At 36.6% G+C, this 20,989-nt stretch overlaps 1 protein-coding gene across 1 annotated transcript; it reads right to left on the reverse strand.

Annotated features, from left to right (window-relative positions):
- Positions 1 to 237: 237 nt before the first annotated feature.
- LOC145138785 (dimethylnonatriene synthase-like) lies at positions 238 to 2,204 on the reverse strand. The gene is made up of 2 exons (XM_079072809.1): positions 1,237 to 2,204; positions 238 to 1,130 (listed from the first exon to the last, which is right to left on the reverse strand). Exons 1-2 carry the CDS (start codon positions 2,179 to 2,181, stop codon positions 501 to 503), a joined length of 1,575 nt encoding a protein of 524 aa, XP_078928935.1. The 5' UTR covers positions 2,182 to 2,204; the 3' UTR covers positions 238 to 500.
- Between the last annotated feature and the right edge of the window lie 18,785 nt (positions 2,205 to 20,989).

The following is a 20,989-nucleotide window of genomic DNA, read 5'->3' on the forward strand; positions in this document are numbered from 1 at the left end:
AAGGAAAAAAATAAAGGGGACATTAATTTCTTATGAGTCTAATTTTGTACATATCTAGACATCACGAGTCCAAGACCATGAAGAATTGATGTGCACGATCAGAGGCACACTATAGCAACTGCGTGGCTAGGTCACCAATTGAAATTTTTTTGTGAGCGTAGCCGATAACAATGATCATTCAGGTACCACACCAAAAGAAAATTTTATGAAGAAAATTTAGCTTCGAAAATCAATAAATAAATAGAAATATGCATTTTATTTCTTACATTTAAACCTTTTTATTATTGATTTCAATCAAGCCTACATAGATTTTGCTAAACTTATTCCAACCCATGCGAGTGGGGCGGGTTTTTTTTACTGGTTTATATAAAAACACTAGCATTGTATATTATTCACTGAGCGCTGAGATAAATCGATGCGGTCTTATTTCTTAATATATGGCATAAGTAACTAGCAACATCGTCATGCATCTCCAGAATAATATATCCCATTTATTGATGTCAGAGGTTTTGATAGAGCTCTGTTGAAAGCCGAGGAGTCATGATCACTTCAAGTGGCCTTACTTTAGGCAAGGCAATGCCCAAGCCCTCGCTCATATCCACAGGCTTCCCCATTGGTGTCGACAAATCAAACCCCTGAAGCAACCGAGCAAGTGTCAAGTGAACTACTTGGAAAGCAAATGTGATTGCAGGGCACATTCTCCTTCCAGTGCTGAAAGGAATGTATTCAAAGTTCTGACCCTGGTAATTTAAGTCCGAGTGTTCCTCAAGAAACCTCTCTGGTCGAAACTCATGAGGATCCGACCAAATTTGTGGGTCGCGATGTAGCTTCCATAAGTTAACAATCAGACGAGTCCCTTTGGAGATATGATAACCCCCAATATAGCAGTCTTCAATGGCCTCATGAGGTCCTGCCAAGGGACCTGGTGGGTACATTCGGAGAGTTTCCTTCACTATGGCTTGTAGATACCTTAGGTTTTTTATATCTGATTCTTCCACCCATTTCTGTTTTCCTACATTCATATCAAGCTCCTTCTGGGCAGCTTTTAATATGTGAGGGTTGTTCAGTAGTAAAGAGAGTGCCCACGTAAGTGTCAAAGCAGTGCTTTCTGAACCCGTTAGCATGAGAACCTATAGAAATAATTTAACCTTTATATATATAACAGGTAAAAAATAGCATTTGCTTTCAAGAGACGATTAAATGTAGAAACAGAGAGAGCAAAAGTATGTTACTAACCATTGTTGTAGCCTTGATGATGGTTTCACGCCCGTGGCCATACATTTCAGCATCTTTTGACAGGGTTGAGAGCATCACATCCATAAAATCGGCTTCTTTTTCACCATCATACTCTTTTCTCTTCTGAACATGTTCGTCAAGCCACTTTCCGATAACTTCATCAACCTCTTTTGCCACTTGCTTCATAGCTTTCACATACCCTCCAATATCCATCCATTCCAGATATGGAAAGAAATCAGACACAATAAAAACGCCACTAAGATACAGCCCTTTCTTTATGGCTTCATGTACATGTAAGTCTTCGTTGTTACCTTCATTGCCACCCGTGTTAGAAAATCTTTTCCCGGCTAAGATTTTTATAGTTATATTGAACGTAATGTTCTCAAACCACTTGCTCATGTCCACTACGGATGCTTTGTTTGCTTTCTTTGAAGAGAACAAGGAGAGCTCGTTAATGAAGCTCTTCACTTCTGAGCTACGAACATTCTTGAACTTTTCAAGACGATTACTTGTAAATAGTTCAGAAGTGACCAACTTTCGGATCTCTCGCCAATATGGTCCATATGTTGCCAGTGCAAAACCAGCTTTATTATAAACCATGTGCCGGCTGATTGCCATGTTGGGCCTAGCTGCAAAATTCCGGTCATTGGTGGTAAAACAGTCTTTGACCATCTGCCAACTGCTCACAACCAATGCTCGACGACCACCAAGCCGTAGAGTGTAAACGGGTCCGTATTCATCAGCAATTTTTCCAAGTACCCGTGCTAGAGGAGCTTGGCCTCGTAGGAAATGAAGATGGCCGAGAAAAGGCAATGCCCCTGATGGTTCTGGAGCTACTAGTTTGATAGCTTTTTTTGTGTTGTTTCTTATGCTTCTTTTGTAATGACATAGTAGAAGCAAAAGCAATAGCCCTAGAACGGGTAGAAATTGAGTAAAAGCTTCCATGTTGATATGGTTTTGTATTTTCTTTTCTTACTTTGGAAGCATAACCAGCACTTCATATTTATAGTGAATAACATTCTAGTGGATATTTAGGGATAATCGATGACGTCATCACAATTTGAACACCCACAAATATGCATGACAAATATGCATCTTTTAGCTCTCATTCCTTATACCTACAACTAACCATTATAGTGGTGGGTATCACCTCATCACCACATCCAAGTTCTAAACCAATGAGATACCCACCATTATATCCCTCTTATTTTTTAATTTTTAAATTATATATATATATATATATATATATATATATATATTATTGTAGAGAGAGGTAGAAAAAGTTAGAGAGATAACCACTATATCTCTCTTATTTTTTTATTTTTAAATAATATATATATATATATATATATATAGAGAGAGAAAAAAAAATTTTAATTGAATGTTGTGATCTGTGGTATGCACAACAATTCACCACAACCACTACTCACCACTAAACATTAGGATGGTGTTCGTGGTTAATGGTCGTTGTCACATCAACCACGGCCCACCACTAAACATCGGGATGGTGTTCGTGGTTAATGGTCGTTGTCACATCAACCACGGGTATACATGAAGTTCTAAGGCCACATTTGTTTCACAATCGAATTATTGGATGGGACATGTTTTTATCAAGTTGAACTTATATGAGCCATATGAGATTGAACAATTTAACTTTTATGACTACTTTTGTTGGTAATGAAGGTTATTCACTGCTTTTTCATAGATAGGAGATCTAGAGCGAGGATTTGTCCTTCCATCTTTTTGAGTGGACCTATTAACATCCTTTTCAATTGAATCCCTTGTCATGTCTTATGCTAAATTAAATAACACACAAGACCTAAATGATTTTAATCTCTTGTTATTCATCTAGTTTGATATTTACTTTCAATAAATAAATAAAAACCAAAAAACCAAAAAACCAAAAAAAAAAAAAAAAAAAACAAACAAACCGGAAGAGCTTTAATTGAAAGAGTTTATATGTTATAGATTTTTTACAACACAACAGATCATTATTCAATAGCCAAGCTTTGTTTCAATTTAAATCTCCAAAGCTTGATTTTGAAGTTTGTTTGTGACCATATATATGGATTCTTAAACATTTTTTTTGTATTCCCTAACCTTATGCTTACATTGTTAGGGTCGAAGTGCTTATTTCATACACGGTGCACATTTTGATTCACGTTCTATTAGCTGTCCTATTTGGTTTATTACTAATTTGTTACTCTTAATTTGATAATTTATTATTTTAGACCTTGTTCATATGATTTCTTGTAACTTTTAATTGTCTTGTTCTGCAATAAAGTATTATATGGTTAAATCATCCATTTCATGTTTTAAACGTGTAAATAATGATAGGATAGAGGCAAAATCATGATGTCCTATCGCATATGTTCTTAAACCTCGATGTCACGTCCTTCCTAATTAAAGACACTTCACAACTACATACATCCCCCATACAAACGATAACAAAGATTTGGAAGTACTCTAGATTGGGTCTACAAAGATGTTAACATCTATGTGTATATTATTAGACGGTATTACATAAGTATTTGATATATCCTGGTTTTGGTATTTATGTTTTTGAAATGGGTAAGGATTCAACTTTGTAATCAACTCTATATATTTGCCGATTGAATAATGAGAAAGTGTACTCAAATATATTCTGAGTATCCTATATTGTATCATAATGTAAGGTTAACTACTCAGCTACCGAGAATCACCTTTGGCGACCTTCCACTATTGCTCGTCGCTATTGATCAAAATGTCGCCGCGTATAACATTGTCGCCGGTATTACCTATTGTTGCGGGTAATAATTTGTGTCGTCGTTAACATTCTTTTTCATTTTTTTAAATAAGCCATTTTTTGGTGCAGAAAAACCGATACGTAATGACATTAAAGTTAAAAAACACGAAAACATTATATGCAGAATAAAAATTATATCACGACATCCAGTTAAGTACCAAAGTGTTATAATTCCATAAAAATACAAAATAAACAACAAAAGTATTATAAAATGTCATAACAAGTCTAACAAAACACAAAATAATCTGACGAATCATCATCTTCGCTCCCCTCGTTTCCTCCCTGATCATCACTTGGTGGTTTCCCCGAATGAAAAAAACACATAAAGTTCCTCCCTACACGTTGGGTCAAGAAGCAATGCACGAAGATTTTTTTCAACTACATAATAAATAACAAAATATATAAACTTATAAGTTAAACTATCAACATAAACAACAACTATCAAAATACATTTCTACTTCTTACACTTGAATACAAGAAATACCAAAAGTACATCGCTATTTCTTGCACTTGGGACATAAACACAATTATGAAATAAACATGTGTTTATTAATACCAAAGTGCATTGCTATTTCTTGCACTTGGGACACAGAAACCAATTACCAAATTTTTTAGCAAATAATCATCACAAATCAAAATTACCGACTCAACATGCATTTATTAATCATTATATATATATATATATATATATATATATATATATATATATATATATATATATATATATATATAGCGTCTTTGAAATTAAATAGTCATATTTTACTTACGATGGTTGTGACTGTGGTAGTGGCTGTGATGTTGAAATTAATTAATAATTATTAATTATATATATATATATATATATATATATATATATATATATATATATATATATATATATATGCGACTTTGAAATTAAATAGTCATGTTTTACTTACGATGGTTGTGAGTGTGGTAGTGGCTGTGATGTTGAAATTAATTAATTTTAAAATAGAATAATTAAATAATAAATCAGGAATCCCGAGAAGTAATTATTATGATTATTTCATACTATTTAATAATTATTGGAATGTTAGTTTCGGGGATTAAAGAATAATATTGGACTTAAATTGAAAGGGTCTTGAATGGTTGGGGCTAAAATGGCATATTACGTACCTAAGTTGAAATTAATTGGTCATGGAGGGGCCATATGGTAATTACTTGGACTCAATATGCAAGGACTTCAGAAGGGAGGGTTTAGATTGTAAATTAAGGATTAGTTTTGAAAGAAAATAGAGGAAGAGGGACCATTCTTGTTATTATGGGATTATGTTTAAGAACCGGGTATATAACTCGTGTTATCCCCGTCACTTGCAACCCTAACCCAAATGCTCTAAACTTCAGCCGCCACCTCTCCATTTCCCTTCTCCAGCCGCCACCATCTGTAGAAGCGTCGGACGTTGGGTGTCGCCGGGAGGAACCACCGAGACCGTTCTTGTATCGCGGAGGACCAACCGAAGTTGTTGGGTCGGGTCTCATTGCTGCCACAGCCGCCATACGACTGTTTTATCGAGTTTTGCTGTCACCGCCTCCATTTATTTGATCTCCGGCGACTCCTTGTGACTCCAGCGTCGGGCGTGAAGGTCGATACCGCTGTTGCGGTTGAGTTTTCCTTCCTCCGTGTCTTCTTCTCCTTCTCTTCTTCGTTTTTCTGCTGCTGCTCAGTCGCCAATGTAGCCATCCCGGGCGACTGTTGCGGCTGGGTTCTTTCCTGGCTGCCTTGTGCCACCACGTGAGTGGTTGAGATCGGAGCGTAATCAGTGGCAAGCTTCTGGCGATTAGGATCTGTGGACGTGTGATTGCTATCGGGGACTCAAGAAAGCTCGCCACCACCGTGAGGGGGTGGCTGTCATTGCAAACCGCCGATGCCGCCGCCGCCTGCTGTTATGCTCCATCACCACCAGCCACCGTGGAAGGTGGCTGTGTGTGTGCTTTGTATGTACTTAGGTGTGTGTATAGGGCTGTTGTATTCCATTAAGAGAGTGTGTGTGTGGTTTGTGTAAACGGGAAACAAAAGTGAGCCACCACCACCACCGTGAGGTAGTGGCTAGCACCTCCGACCACCACCTGCCGCCACGGTGCGGATGTGTGTGTGTGTGCGTGTATTATTTAGGTGTTTGTAGCTTGGTGTGTGTTTGGATTGAGTTGTAACTTGTAAATGGTGCCCGGAATAGTAATAGAAAATCCATAACCACCACCGTGAGGTGGTGGCTGCCGCCACCGGCCGCCGTGTCGGTGGCGGTGTGCTTGCCTTGTTGTGTTTGACTCGTTTGGGGAATGCTTGGCCAAAGTGGGCCCAATGAATCCCTAATGGGCCCAAGGAAACCATAATTGACCTAATAAAACCCTAAGGGTCCCAATAAGGCCCAATGTGACCTAAAAGCCCAATCAATGGACTAATGAGCTAGTATTGGGTTGGAAAACCCTAATTAGGGTTTGGAAAACCCTAATAGCATAAAACCCTAATTTTTTAGAATTAATCGGCACGCACACGAGAATTATTTAATAAATTGAAATATTAAATACTAATCATTGGCAAACTAACTTAAGGCAATAATGGACTTAATGGACTAAGTCCTTAATGGATTAAGTCCTTAATGGGTTAAGTAGAAACACTTAACCATAATTGTCATTTTATGTGAAACCCTAATTTCACTTGGGCTTTGTGTTGGGCCTTTCCATTGGGCTTTGGTAATTGGATTATTAATGGACCATCCCAGAATGATCATATGGACTAGAATATGTTGATGAGCTTTAGGGTAAGGCCCATATGAGGGGTTAGGCCCACTTTGGAAAATTGGGCCATAGATGGGCCATAGTTTGGGCCTTTATGATTATGTGATATTAGACCATGGGAATACCAAGAGTTGGACCAGAATAAGTGGATGGGCCTTAAGGAAAGACCATGTAGAGGTCTGGGCCTAATTTGGAAAGTTGGGTCATATGTTGGACTTTGGCCCATTATTTGATTATTGGGTCTTTAGAGTGTGTGTTGGACCTTGGGCTTGGAACCCAATTATTAATTGGGTATTGTTTGATGTTGACAGTTCGGGAATCTGTTAACCAGCAGCTGGAGTTTTATCTGCGGGACTTCAGCAGTACGAGGTGAGTTATCCTCACTATACTCAAGGGTCTATGTCACACCCCCAAACCAAGGATGGCGGAAACGTCCGGGGGTGGAGGACTTCATGTATAGTATCACAACAACGAGTATGATAGTGCCCAAAGTAAATACAATCATCATAAATATAATTGAAAAAGTTATACAATAGTATGTGTTTACATGTTTCCAAACAATTACACTTATGATGTCAAAAATGAAATGTTTGACGATTTAACGTCCCATCCTCAAAAGCGGTTGATTTCCTGTTTCACTGAATTCCTGAGAATACAAGTAGTTTGAAAAAGTGTCATTAATTAAGTTGGTGAGTTCATAAGAGTTTTATTTGAGAAAGAAGTCGTTTTCCTTGTAAAAAGCGATAGAGTATGATTTCAGAAAATTCAATATCTTCTTTATTAAACGCTAGATGAACTCTCCTATGTCATGCAATAATGTACCCTAGAAAGACCTGTAGATTCCTTCTACAATCATCCAGTGTATATAAGTTATATAAAATTAAAGTTAAATAAACTATCGAATATAATGGGTCTGCCCTAGGTCCACAACCAAACAAGGAACAAGAAGTTAGGCGGGCCCACTAATTCTAAGTCGATTGTGACTAGATTCTTATATAACTCTAGCATATACACTTAGCAATTATAGCTGAAGTCTAACAATTCTAGATGAAATGTAGTTTTGATAGAAATATGTTTCCAAAGAAAATCCAATATTTTCCTTATAAAACTCATGTAGTCTTAAATGTCAAGACAGAAAATATGTGTGTGTTTTGTACTTATAATGTTCATAATGGGAATGTGTTTCCAAAGAAAATCCAATATTTTTCCTTATAAAAAGTCATGTAGTCTTAAATGTCAAGACAGAGAATATGTGTGTGTTTTGTACTTATAATGTTCATAATGGTAATGTGTTTCCAAAGAAAATCCAATATTTTCCTTATAAAAAGTCACGTAGTCTTAAACGTCAAGACATAGAATATGCATGTATTTTCCATACTTAAAGTAATTCATGCAAGTTTAAATCGACATAAACTCGTTTGATTTAGAAGTAAAAATCCCTTTTTATTTTAGAATTTTTCCTGTAAACTTGAAAGATTGTTAACTCCCTATGTGAGTCGCTATAACCATACTACGACAGAATAACCTGCTGTGACGTTCTTCAGATGTCGGAATCGAAATGACATTTGTCACCCCCGATCGGCCGATCGGACTTATGCAAGCAGCATGGGTGTGGGTTGTCAATCCCAATATAGATCTATACACAATTATCACGCTCTCCCTACAAGAGACTCTGGTTATAACTAATTCAGGATTTTCTGTGGTACTTAAGAGTACCCCGAAGGAGAATGTCTCACAACTTACGTTAACTAGTTTACATATAGTTTTGAGTATAAAACCTCTTCCGTGGAGGAAGTGAAATCACCTTTTATGAAAATACATTTGTGATATAAATCCATAAACTATTACTATTATAGTTTATCAAGTAGTATATGAAAAACCCATTTGTTTTGAGAGTAAAACCTTTTCCATGTAGTATGCTTTTATCGAAAATTGATAAACTATACTTAATGTAGTTTATTATATGTGTTCGAAATGAATAGAGGAAAACCCTTAACATGAATGACTAATTTCTGTTTATGATGATAAACTAACAAGAATACATCCAAACATTGAGAAACTTATCGTTATGCACTTTGCTCAACATACTACAAAGTGTTGTTAATATGGTAAACTATGTAACTAGTTTTTATCCTTTCTGCACTGTTTTGAAATCATCATAGAAAAATCATACGAAGTCGAAAACTAACTCCGTAAACTCTGAGAGTTTAGAAAATGTGTCTAGTTTACTCAAAATTTTTATTATGATTTTTAGAAGTCTCTAAGTTATGTGAAAGTGTTCATAATCACAGACTGGTCCGAATTCGTTTCTGAAATGATAGGCAGTTTTGTAAAAATCACCATAAATCGTAGAAAAATCATATGGAGATGTGCAAGTAGTCATTTTAAAGGTATAAACCTAAACTATTTGCCTATTATACCATTTTGAAAGATATTAAGTTCAAGTTGGGTAAAACAGTTCGTGAACAGGTCACAACTTTTCTGTTGTAAGCTGTCAAGTTGAGTTTTGAATATGTTTTGGTGTTTTAACTTGTATTCCCCCCCTGAAAACTGAAGAAAACTAGAAAATGTAGGGGTATGAACTCACCTTGAATGATTTCTTGAAGAGTGGAAGGTTGAAGATGATGAGTTTCAAGTCTAGATCACTTGATGAACAAACGAAGTTTTGGATGATCCTAAGAACGATTTTTGGTGTTAAGATATGAGTCGATGATCCAAGAGTGTTATGAAAACATGTAATAGCACTTGAGTTAGAAGGAAATACTTACCAATAAGTGAATAAATGACTCAAGAACACATCAAAAGTGTGGCTGAAAGTTGAGAGAAAAGAGGCCCTCTTGATGGTTTAAGAAGTGTATAGTGTTTGATGGTGAAGCAAATGATCAAGGAAATCTCAGGCATTTCCTTATATGGAGGGTTGCTGGAGCAAGTGGCTAGGATGAAGGGATTTTTGCCTTGGTTTGTGTGATGTGGATAAGGTTGGACCAATGAGAAAGTGACACATAGGAGGCAAGTGGGCACACTTGACCCACTTGTGGGGTAGAATACTCTTCTTATTATAAAATAATGATTTATAATTAATAAATCCTTGAAAAATAATTAAAATAATAGTTCTGGGGGTTAAAAATGATAAAAATATGAATTTGGTGAAAAAAATCCTGTAAAAAACGTCAAAAACGGGCTTAGGAGACGAAAGTAGTCAAAAACCGGCATTAGGGACCGAACCTGCGAGGTTCGGCTCTAAGGAGCTAAGAACCGAGAGTAGGGAAAAGAAGGAACCGAGAGTTGGCCGAGGGTCCGATGGTCCGAAGGAGGAAGCCGAAGGTCCGAGGTCTCGCATGGGGGGGCCGAGGTTCGGTCCTCGCTGCTGGCTTCGGTCCTAGGAGGCTTCTAACACTTTCAGCTCCTAAGAGGAGTTTCGGTTCCTAAGAGGGGTTTCGGTTCCTAAGAGGAGTTTCGGTTCCTAAGAGGGGTTTCTGTTCCTAAGAGGAGTTTCGGTTCCTAAGAGGAGTTTCTGTTCCTAAGAGGAATTTCGGTTCCTAAGAGGAGTTTCGGTTCTATATGGCTGTTTTTCGAGAAATCTTTCCGTTTTGCGTGATTTTTGACCAAGTTAAGGGTCGGGATGACCCGGATGACTATAAAAAGTTCGAGAGAGATTTTGGGAGAGATTTGGGAGAGATTTCACATACTTGGAGAGATTTCACATACTTAGAGAGATTTGGGAGAGATTTCACATGCTTGGAGAGATTTGGGAGAGATTTCACATACTTGGAGAGATTTGGGAGAGATTTCACATACTTGGAGAGATTTCACATAATTAGAGAGATTTGGGAGAGATTTCACATGCTTGGAGAGATTTGGGAGAGATTTCACATACTTAGAGAGATTTGGGAGAGATTTAACATACTTGGAGAGATTTGGGAGAGATTTCACATACTTGGAGAGATTTGGGAGAGATTTAACATGCTTGGAGAGATTTGGGAGAGATTTCATATACTTGGAGAGATTTGGGAGAGATTTCACATACTTGGAGAGATTTGGGAGAGATTTAACCTTAGCCATTATTATCGCATAATCTCGCAAATGCAAGGCTCGCGAACCCCGTTATGCTTCGTTAATGATCGTTTTAAGTCCCCGAAAGGGTCCTTAGTCGTGTTTTGATGCGTTTAACTCCCTTTTTAGGGTTTTTACATTGATAACACATAGATTCTTCAAGACACTTGAATTTTTGACATACAAATACACATTTTTATACATAGAGTAACTTTTTAACATACAAGTACTAGTTAAGTTTGACCGGTTTGATTTGTTGACTTTGACTTTGACTTTGACTTGAATTTGACGGTTGTCACATTATCCCCCCGTTAGAAGGAATTTTGTCCCGAAATTTGCATTTGAGTGGGACATCAAGGGTTGGGGAATAGATGTGGGTATTTTTGCTTCATTTGGTCTTCACGTTCCCAGGTGAACTCAGGTCCATGTTTTACAATCCAACAGACCTTCACAACAGGGATGCGTCTTTGGTTTCGTCGGGAGGTATCACAAGAGTCTCGTCGGACATACATTTCTTTAAATTTGACGCGCGAATGGTTGGATGTACATTATTAGGTTCTGGGGCAGTCGGAGTTTGTATACTACCGGGCCAATCCTAGCAAGGATTTCGAATGGTCCGATGTACCTTGGGTTTAGTTTCCCATGTTTACCGAAACATATCATTCCTCTCAATTGTGAGGCCTTCAGTAGAACTCGGTCACCAACCCGCAATTCCGAGGGTTTGCGTCGCTTATCTGTGTAGTTCCTTTGTCGGTTTCGAGATGCTTTCAGCCTTTCTCGAATTTATACTAAGTCGTAAGTAATAACTTCCCCTCGGAGCGCTGCATAGGGTCTGCTTTTAGTGTTTCTCATTTGATTAGGTCGGTAGGGAGCATATGGGTTGGGTTTACGAGACTAGACTTATTCGGATGGTAGAACGTTCATTCGTACTCCTGGGTAGCCTTGTCCCGAAGTTCATGGTAGGACTCGTACCTGGTCCATCGTATTTGTCCCAAGCTTCTGTGCTTGATCTGTTGGGTTTTAGTATACTACAACATCCTATGGTGCACATACAACCCTAAATACCTTGGATCTATGTTTTCTCTATTATACATGCAAATGGTTTCCAAGGCATTAAACCTATAACTAGCATGCATTTGACATAAACTATATAATATACTAGTTAGGGAAACATACCTTTTATGTGGCTTGAAGTCTTGATGTATTTGGCCTTAAGAGCTTAGCACCAATAGTATGAAATGCCTCAAATGGAATCACAACACACCTAGGACAAAGGTGGCTCTTGAGAGAGAATTCCATGCACCAAAACACCTCCATATTTCTCTAAGAAAAGAAGTGGTGATTTTGGCTATGGAGTAACCTATTTATATGTAGGATTCCAAGGGTCATGGGTATAACCCATAATCCATACCCATGGGTTTTATGATCCATGGTTCATGTGGCCCAACTCTTTATGTATCCATACATAAACTTGGTCCAACATGGATCATAAGCCCAACACATATAAATATAACTAATTATCATAATTAGTCCCCATAGATTTAATTAGTCTCTTTTGATCACTAAATTAATTCCAAATTAATTCTTGATCGATACTAATTAAAACATATGATTTCATATTAATATATTATAACTTATAATATATTAATAAACCATAAATAACCTTCTCTCAAAAGTCCATCCTAACAAATTGTCCTGATGATATGCAACCCAAATGGACCATGCTACTCTCGGGTCAAGTACATACCAATAATAGTTATGGGCTTAGACATCTAATCCAACAGTCTCCCACTTGGATAAGTCTAAAACTATTATTGCAAGTACGCCTTCATAACCCGACTAGCAATCGTAGCTCTTAAAGCCGCTGTCGAACTCTGAACAAATCAATGACGCGTCCATTAGATAAGGGATCATATATTCCTCCATTCTAGATATCATATGGACTGAGACATGGATTATAATCATTCTCTCTGTCCATTTGTTGTTTCCCGATTTTCGATTTATGATGACTGACTGATTAAACAAATCAAATCAGTCCTGGCTTGGCCAAGCACTCACATGTGTCATCGCTAAATCATCGAGGGGCCCACAGATATCGCTTTTATCCCGAAGGTAAAAGGAATGGATAAACTTCGACTTATATGGCTTGTTCTACTACTTGTTGAATCATACACAAAGGCACGTTTTATAACATCGAGTTACCAAATACGTTTTCGTGCAATCAATGTATAACCAACTCATAGTAACAACTCATATCTCTAGGTTTGAAGAATATAAGATATTATCGTCTCATGATCACTCGTGATAAAATCCATGAAGTGATTCAAATGAGCGCGGGTTGAATCCAATACTCAGAACTTATGAGCATTCATGAGTGTTGTAGCACCACTTTGTCCACCAACTTGGACCTCTACAAACCAACCCATGACAGTCTTGATTCATATCTACTTCCAACATATGACCGACTGTGGATGGTTTGAATTACTTAATCATTCAGGAAGAGCGACTTAGTTATTCTGGAAGTCAAAACATGCAAAGTGAAACACAAGAATAAATGAATCAAATATGGTATCAAACCCTATGAATATAAATAAACACTTTTGTTTATCACCATACTGATTACTCATTATTCATTGTTTCGGTTTTATCAACTTTATACTTGAATTAAAAACACTAGTTGTCCCATGCTCCAAGCATGTACACTATGTTTTTCTTAAACAATAGCTTTGCCATACACCAAGTATGCACTCCATGTTTGTCTATGATCCTTACTTTGTGAAATAAACCAATTGAACATAATTTCAATGATTCTAATTTCACACTCCCAAATCCTTATCGAAAAATATGAGAATTTCAAATTCCTATCATTTATCGAAATCTGTTTAGATTTTAAACTTATATGCACTGACCCTCCTGTAATGAATATGTACAAAGTCACAAAGACTTGTCAACAGTCATTATAAGGTATTCCAATGGAGATCAACTCCATGGAAACTAAGTCTCATATTCAAAGTACATTGCTTTGGACATGCTTCTTGCATTAAGTTTTCTAATCTTACACAGATAACTTCCACCTATGGAGACAACTCCATATTCTCATTTTGACTATCACTTCTGAATAAGAGATGCCTCTTTTCAGAATATGTCAATATGGTCCTTCCAAAATTAGCACTATACTTCCAACTGTCCCTGAGCAACCAATCTTTGGTAAACCTCAGATTGTCCTCGACAATTGCTTAATCATTTTAGTCATATCCAATTCTAGACCTTTTCCCTTCTTAATGCCTCTGGGCATTTGGAAAATTTTAGAAATGACAAATATTATAGCACATGCAATCGATCCTGTACCCAAAGCAAATGGTACACAATTCATGATGTCTCACATAAAGACATGATTCTAGACCAGTATTTTGCTACAATATTTTTATTTGCCATGTTTTCAAAATTTGACTATGAAGAGGGATGCCGTAATCATAATCGAATTTTGAGAACGCAATATATAGAATTTCCTTAAGTTGAACCAATCCAACATGAAATTCATATATATATTCTTGACTAAAGATGATTAAGGTCTCAATCTAAGCCTTTAGAACTGAAATGAAGTATATCCTCTCCCTTAATTATAGCAAAACAACTTTTTCAATCCCTGCAGCCTCACAAATTGAAACTTTTGTTTTCTATAATTAACATTGCTAACTTGCAACACTAACAATAATTATCATGCTCCCACTAACATGATGATTATTAGCATAACACTTATGCTCCCACTAGCTTTGACATGTACTCAGAAATCAGCTGGACTTCTAGAAATCAATACTTTATTGACTTTCTTACCAAAGTTCAGATTTCTGATACGAGATGCTTTGATAAAACTTTATCAAAATCATACACCTTTCCTTAGATAGCATGCATGTGTGTCTAAACAATTTCAGAACTATGAAAAGGGATGCCGTAATCATAGTCTCGATTGTTTAGACCTTTTGCCATCTGCTTCAAATCTACTTGGTGGAAGTGTTTCCTCACCATCATTTTCATGAATCGGAGAGAAACCTTATGACCCTTAGATTTTATCGTGTATGTGTTCTTATCCATGTGAATCGTCAAAACCATAGTCACAAGACAAGGATAATGACAAATCCAAACTCATATGGACTGAACTTATGCAATCTTAACTTCTTGCCACCTGGCAGTACAGGGCCTGCCATTGCTTCCAAGTTGTTATGCAACCAATTGAGAACTTTCAGAACTCCTATGCAAAGCCAACTTTAACTGGAATGGGCACAGAATATGTCAACACGATAGGTTATAAACCTCAAGTCATGTGCTAGTGAAGAACCTCAGGTTTTATTCTTGATTAGTTCTTGAAATTCTTTTTAGGATCTTTAAGACTCCCACTATCCTCTTGACATATAAGACTATCTTGCCAAATATTCAAGAGATAGTGTGGATTCTTTATCAAGACAAACACTTCACACAATTGGACTTAGTTGGTCTTTGTTTTATCCAAAACATCACAACTTACCAATTTCAAATGTACAAGAGTAGGACACTTTTACTCTTACATTTGACAAGTGTTTTAAACCTTTCTTTAAGATATGTCACTCAAGTTACAATCTTGGAGTATGACTCTAAGAATTGTTTTGGAACGAAGTATGACTCATCTTCCTGATCTAACCATTTCAACAATTCATGACTCCTCTTCTTAGTCATAAGAATGCACTAAGATGACCTTTAGAGGACTAATTGTGATATTATTTCTAAATCATTAAGATGATCACAAACATGATACTAAAGTACTCTCCCATCTTTTCAGATTTGAGAAACTTTTATCTTTCTGCCTAATTTAATTCTTCCCATTCGTTCTGCCATACATTGAGACTTTTCCAATGTTTCAGAATTATACTTAAACTTGTAAGTATAACCATATTGACTAAACTTTAGTAAATCAAATAGTCTTAACGAGCTTTGTGGTGGACATGACCAGTGCACAAGAATGTGTACTCGATCCCTTTAGTCCTTCACTTGACTCACACATCCATGTGAACAAGTAATTAGTCTTGATTTTCCAATGCTTGAAAGTTCTCATTCATCATACTATTCAACTTGCATGATTCCAAGTTTCGGTCCAACTGAAACTTGGGTGATGAGGAACTTTCCTGATTTGGTAAATTTAGACACTACCACAAATGAAAGAATCAAATCCATTTTCCAATATTGCTGTCAGTGGAATCATATAAGCAACAATTTTCCACAAATGCCATTGTAAGGATACTTCAAATAAATAAAATTAAACAATTTTCTTTTATTTTAAAACTTTGCGGAAAAACTTATCCTTACAATCCACATGGAAAATTGTTGTTATCTATTCCTTAGCAATATATCATAACTTCTTAAGCAACTGCTCAAAATTCTGATGCGATCGAAATCCACCTTCGCGATCAGAATCAGCATATACTTCCTTTAAGATTTCTCTCTATTCTTTGATTCTTAAAACATCAACATGTGACCCAGTCACATCATGTAATGAGGATCTCAGAATAGAACTTAACAGAGTTAGATAATGGACTCTACCTGATGTAGAGTCAAACTTATTGACTTTAACATCCTTAGGTAAATTTGGCAGCTTTGCAATCAACGCCCCTTCCTTTGGCAAAATAAACATATGGACCCTTTGGTAATGGGACTATCTCAGACTTAGCCTTTCTCTTTACCATTTGGTCAACCGGGTTGACTATGGCCAATCCCTTTCCATTGGGAAGAGAATGCTTTTTCTGGATTTCCAGTGTCACCATTGTCACTGTCCATAAAATTTTTTGGAAGTTGATCTTCTAATCAAATTTGCTTTACTATCGTTCCAAATCATTTCTGATTCAGCAGTACCAAGCAAATAGATATGATCATTAAGGTTCATGTCATAGTCTGTTTCATAGTAGTCCCAAAGGAACTCACTATGTGACTTAGAAAGTGATTGAACATCCAACTTTCTCAAGACTTTGACACCCAACTCTCCCGGCTTGTCAATATGTGACTTCATCTCTAAGATGTGATCACACATAGACCTTGCTTGACATTAGGGCTTGAGTGACCTTGAACTTGTGGGTTAGGGAGAATAATTGGAGGAGGTGTAGGAAGAGAAGTATGACTTCCATGAGCCAAACTCGGGAAGTCATATTCATTAGGAAAGCTTGGTTTGGGAAGATCATTGTTGTCTAAACCAGACATCAACAATGGGAGAAATTCACGTAAAGTTGATTTAAGTCCTTAATATAACACCCAATATGATATTTTAAGGCTAGGACCCAACAAACTATTTTATAACTTGGAAGAGGGATGTCGTAATCCAAGCTATAAAATATTTGAAGGTAGGTGAATGACGATTCACCAATTTCCACCAAGATAAACGAAATGTATTATTAGGTTTTAATTGGTTTTGAAACTCCTAGATTCTTTTGAGATTCATTGAACTTTTCAATGGCATGTTTCAATCTCGAGTGTGCCCTTCAGGTTTTGTGACTGGGATGCCGAGGATCACAAAACAAGGTGTGAAGTAACCATGCAAATATACTTGGTACCCTTAATATTTACCCCTCAATCGATGTGTCGGTTAACCACACACGCTCCAACGATACTATGATAAACATTAAGTTACCATTTGCCTACCGTGTTAAGTCCAGGTTAGTGTGCCGGTTAACCACACACGCTCCACTAACAGCTTAAACAAAGTGCAAAGTGTAATTTCATGGATTAGCACCTTATTCACATTTTCCTAAGTAACTAAGATTGGGAATTTATAAGTGTTTAGTTACTTAGTATTTATCATTATACTTATAATGAAGGGAGAATTATAGTCCTTGTCCTACCTGTTCGGCTAACGACCCTCCACCGGTCAAGGAATCGGTGAGTGAGAGTGGACACCCATTAATCTGCCATTTTATAGGCAGTAACCTTATACCCCCCCTTATAGACCGGCTTCGTGAATGAGGCCTACTAATGGTAAGACGACTTTATCTTATACATATCTATATAATTAAAATTATAATAATAGTATAAGGGTTGAATTTTAAACTTTTAAAATTCTAAGGTCTAGTTTGGAATTAAAGTATACATGGGGGGTAACTTTACAAATTCCAAAACTTGAGGACAAGTTTTGAAACCTTTCAAAACTCTTGGATTTTTCATAACTTATGAGTTTAATTAAGGTTTAATGAAAAAAAAATTCAAGTTCCATAACTTGAGGACAAGTTATGGAAGACATTAAATCATTTAATGATGACATTAAAAATAGTGACAATTCTATTTTCATAACCTATGAGACTTAATGACACTTTAAAAAGAAAAACTCTTCACTTTCCATAACTTGAGGACAAGTTATGGAGTTCATAAAAACCATTAAGATCAAATATTCCAATTAACACAATGATCAAATAATTTTTCTATGATCTAGATTAAACTCATAAGTAAAGATAATTCACATCAACAATTTTCAAGAAATTAGATAATCATATAAACTAATACAAATCTTGAAACTTTGACAATTATCCTTTGAAGACTCTTGCAATTCATAACCTAAAGAGTTAATAAATGAGACATTTCACATCCATAACTTATGGAAGTTTCAAAACTCTTAAGATCATAACTTTAAAAAAAACTTTTGAGTTCCAAAATTTTATGACAAAATTTGTAACTCCTTAAAACCATTTAGATCAAACTTTTAAAACAAATAAAATAATCATATCATTCTATCTTTTAATAAATTGACCTAATTCAACTCTTGTAGTAAAGTGACTCAAATTTTATAAATAATTAGTTTTTCATAAAATCAAGTAATTATCATAAAATTTGACAAACTTCATGTTTTTTTTTTTCTTTTTTTTTTCCTTCAACTTGAAAAAAAAATACATTTGCATCAAATATAATAGAAAACAACCCATGGCTCTGATACCACTGTTGGGTTTTAGTATACTACAACATCTTATGGTGCACATACCATCCTAAATACCTTGGATCTATGTTTTCTCTATTATACATGCAAATGGTTTAATGAGGCATTAAACCTATAACTAGCATGCATTTGACATAAACCATATAATATACTAGTTAGGGAAACATACCTTTTATGTGGCTTGAAGTCTTGATGTATTTGGCCTTAAGAGCTTAGCACCAATAGTATGAAATGCCTCAAATGGAATCACAACACACCTAGGACAAAGGTGGCTCTTGAGAGAGAATTCCATGCACCAAAACACCTCCATATTTCTCTAAGAAAAGAAGTGGTGATTTTGGCTATGGGGTAACCTATTTATATGTAGGATTCCAAGGGTCATGGGTATAACCCATAATCCATACCCATGGGTTTTATGATCCATGGTTGATGTGGCCCAACTCTTTATGTATCCATACATAAACTTGGTCCAACATGGATCATAAGCCCAACACATATAAATATAACTAATTATCATAATTAGTCCTCATAGATTTAATTAGTCTCTTTTGATCACTAAATTAATTCCAAATTAATTCTTGATCGATACTAATTAAAACATATGATTTCATATTAATATATTATAACTTATAATATATTAATAAACCATAAATAACCTTCTCTCAAAAGTCCATCCTAACAAATTGTCCTGATGATATGCAACCCAAATGGACCATGCTACTCTCGGGTCAAGTACATACCAATAATAGTTATGGGCTTAGACATCTAATCCAACATGATCTTGTCCTGTTATACGTGTGATATTCTCGAAGGGTTTACTAGGAATAATTTGATAAGGTGCGGAAAGTATAATACTCCTCTGGTGAGTGTTTTGAGGTTTTACAGCGAGCGATGGCCCGGAGGTCCGTGTCGGATTTGCGTTTACAAGAGACGAGGGTTTTCGAGGTTAGGTGAAGGGTCTTTTTGTAGCCGTTTAATCGGGAAAGTGAGGACTATACCAATCGACATCGAATGACGACAACAGATCCTTTTAGTAACACATGTGTTAAGTTGTATTCGTACGAATCATTCGTTAGGGAGATAGAGTATCATGTGATTCTTGTTATTGTGCTCTGTTTTGATCGGTGTTATTGTTACTGCAAATGATTCATATCACAACAGCTAGTACTGGTAGTAAGTGTGTTCTGAAATTTAGTAGTGATTCCTTATATCATGATCCCCGACCGATCATTCTATGGTCGATCGGTATATGCAAGTCGTATGTAAATTGGTATTGATGAAACCGTCGAGTGAGCGGCTCTACCCTGATCCCACTGCTAGACATGGAATAGGGGGCAGGACGGAATTTTTCGCTTTAGGTCTGTAGTGTTTTGATTATGATTAACCCTGAGGTATATACCAAGTTATCCCAGCTCACTGGTAATGACCCTAAGATCATATGTAAGTGTCTTTGATTTGATTGAATGAGAGAGTATTTTAACTACCTTTTTGTATACGGCAATTTTAGCAAACATACCAAATTCATTACAAACATATGGTACATAAATGTTTTTGTTCTTGGAAACATTACAAAAGTCCTAATAAGGTTCCTTGTTGCTCTTGCTGGTTTGTTTGTCACGCTCCTCCTATTCCTCCGTCCTTCCTCTCAGTTGGATAGTCCCTCTTGAAGTGTTCCGTTTCACCACATAGGTAGCATACTGGACTTGCACTGATGTTGGTGATTGAAGCGATGTGCTGGGTTTGTTTCCTGCAGAAGCGGGCAGTATGTCCGTCCTTGTTGCATTTTTTACAGTGCATCACCCGGCAAACCCCATTGTGATGGTAACTACACTTGATACACTTTGGAAGTGTTGCCACATATTGTCTGATCGGTGCTTGAGTGACAGACGTTGTGGCTAGTGTCGAGGCATGAGTCGGGATTGATGTTGTAATTACTGGGGCAGCCACGGGTTGTTGTCTTTTAGTGCGTTTTTGAGATAGGTTGCATTTCTTTTTGTCCCAAAATTTTCGTTTCTTGTTCTTAGGTTTGTGGTCTGAGGCGTCTTCGTGGGTAGACACCCGCTGGTGTTCTTGACTGTTACTGCGGTTAGAATTGCCAACACCGACTTCACCTCTGTTGGCGTTGTTAGCATTGAGTTGCGCCATGACGGCTGTCACGGCTGCCGTGACTGCAGCTTGGAAAGTAGCAGAGTCTATCTGCAGGATTGCTGCCTTACTTG

This window comes from Lactuca virosa, chromosome 9 (genome assembly GCF_052849685.1).
Source record: "Lactuca virosa cultivar CGN04683 chromosome 9, Lactuca_virosa_CGN04683_v6, whole genome shotgun sequence".
In the NCBI taxonomy this organism is placed as follows: Eukaryota; Viridiplantae; Streptophyta; class Magnoliopsida; order Asterales; family Asteraceae; genus Lactuca; species Lactuca virosa.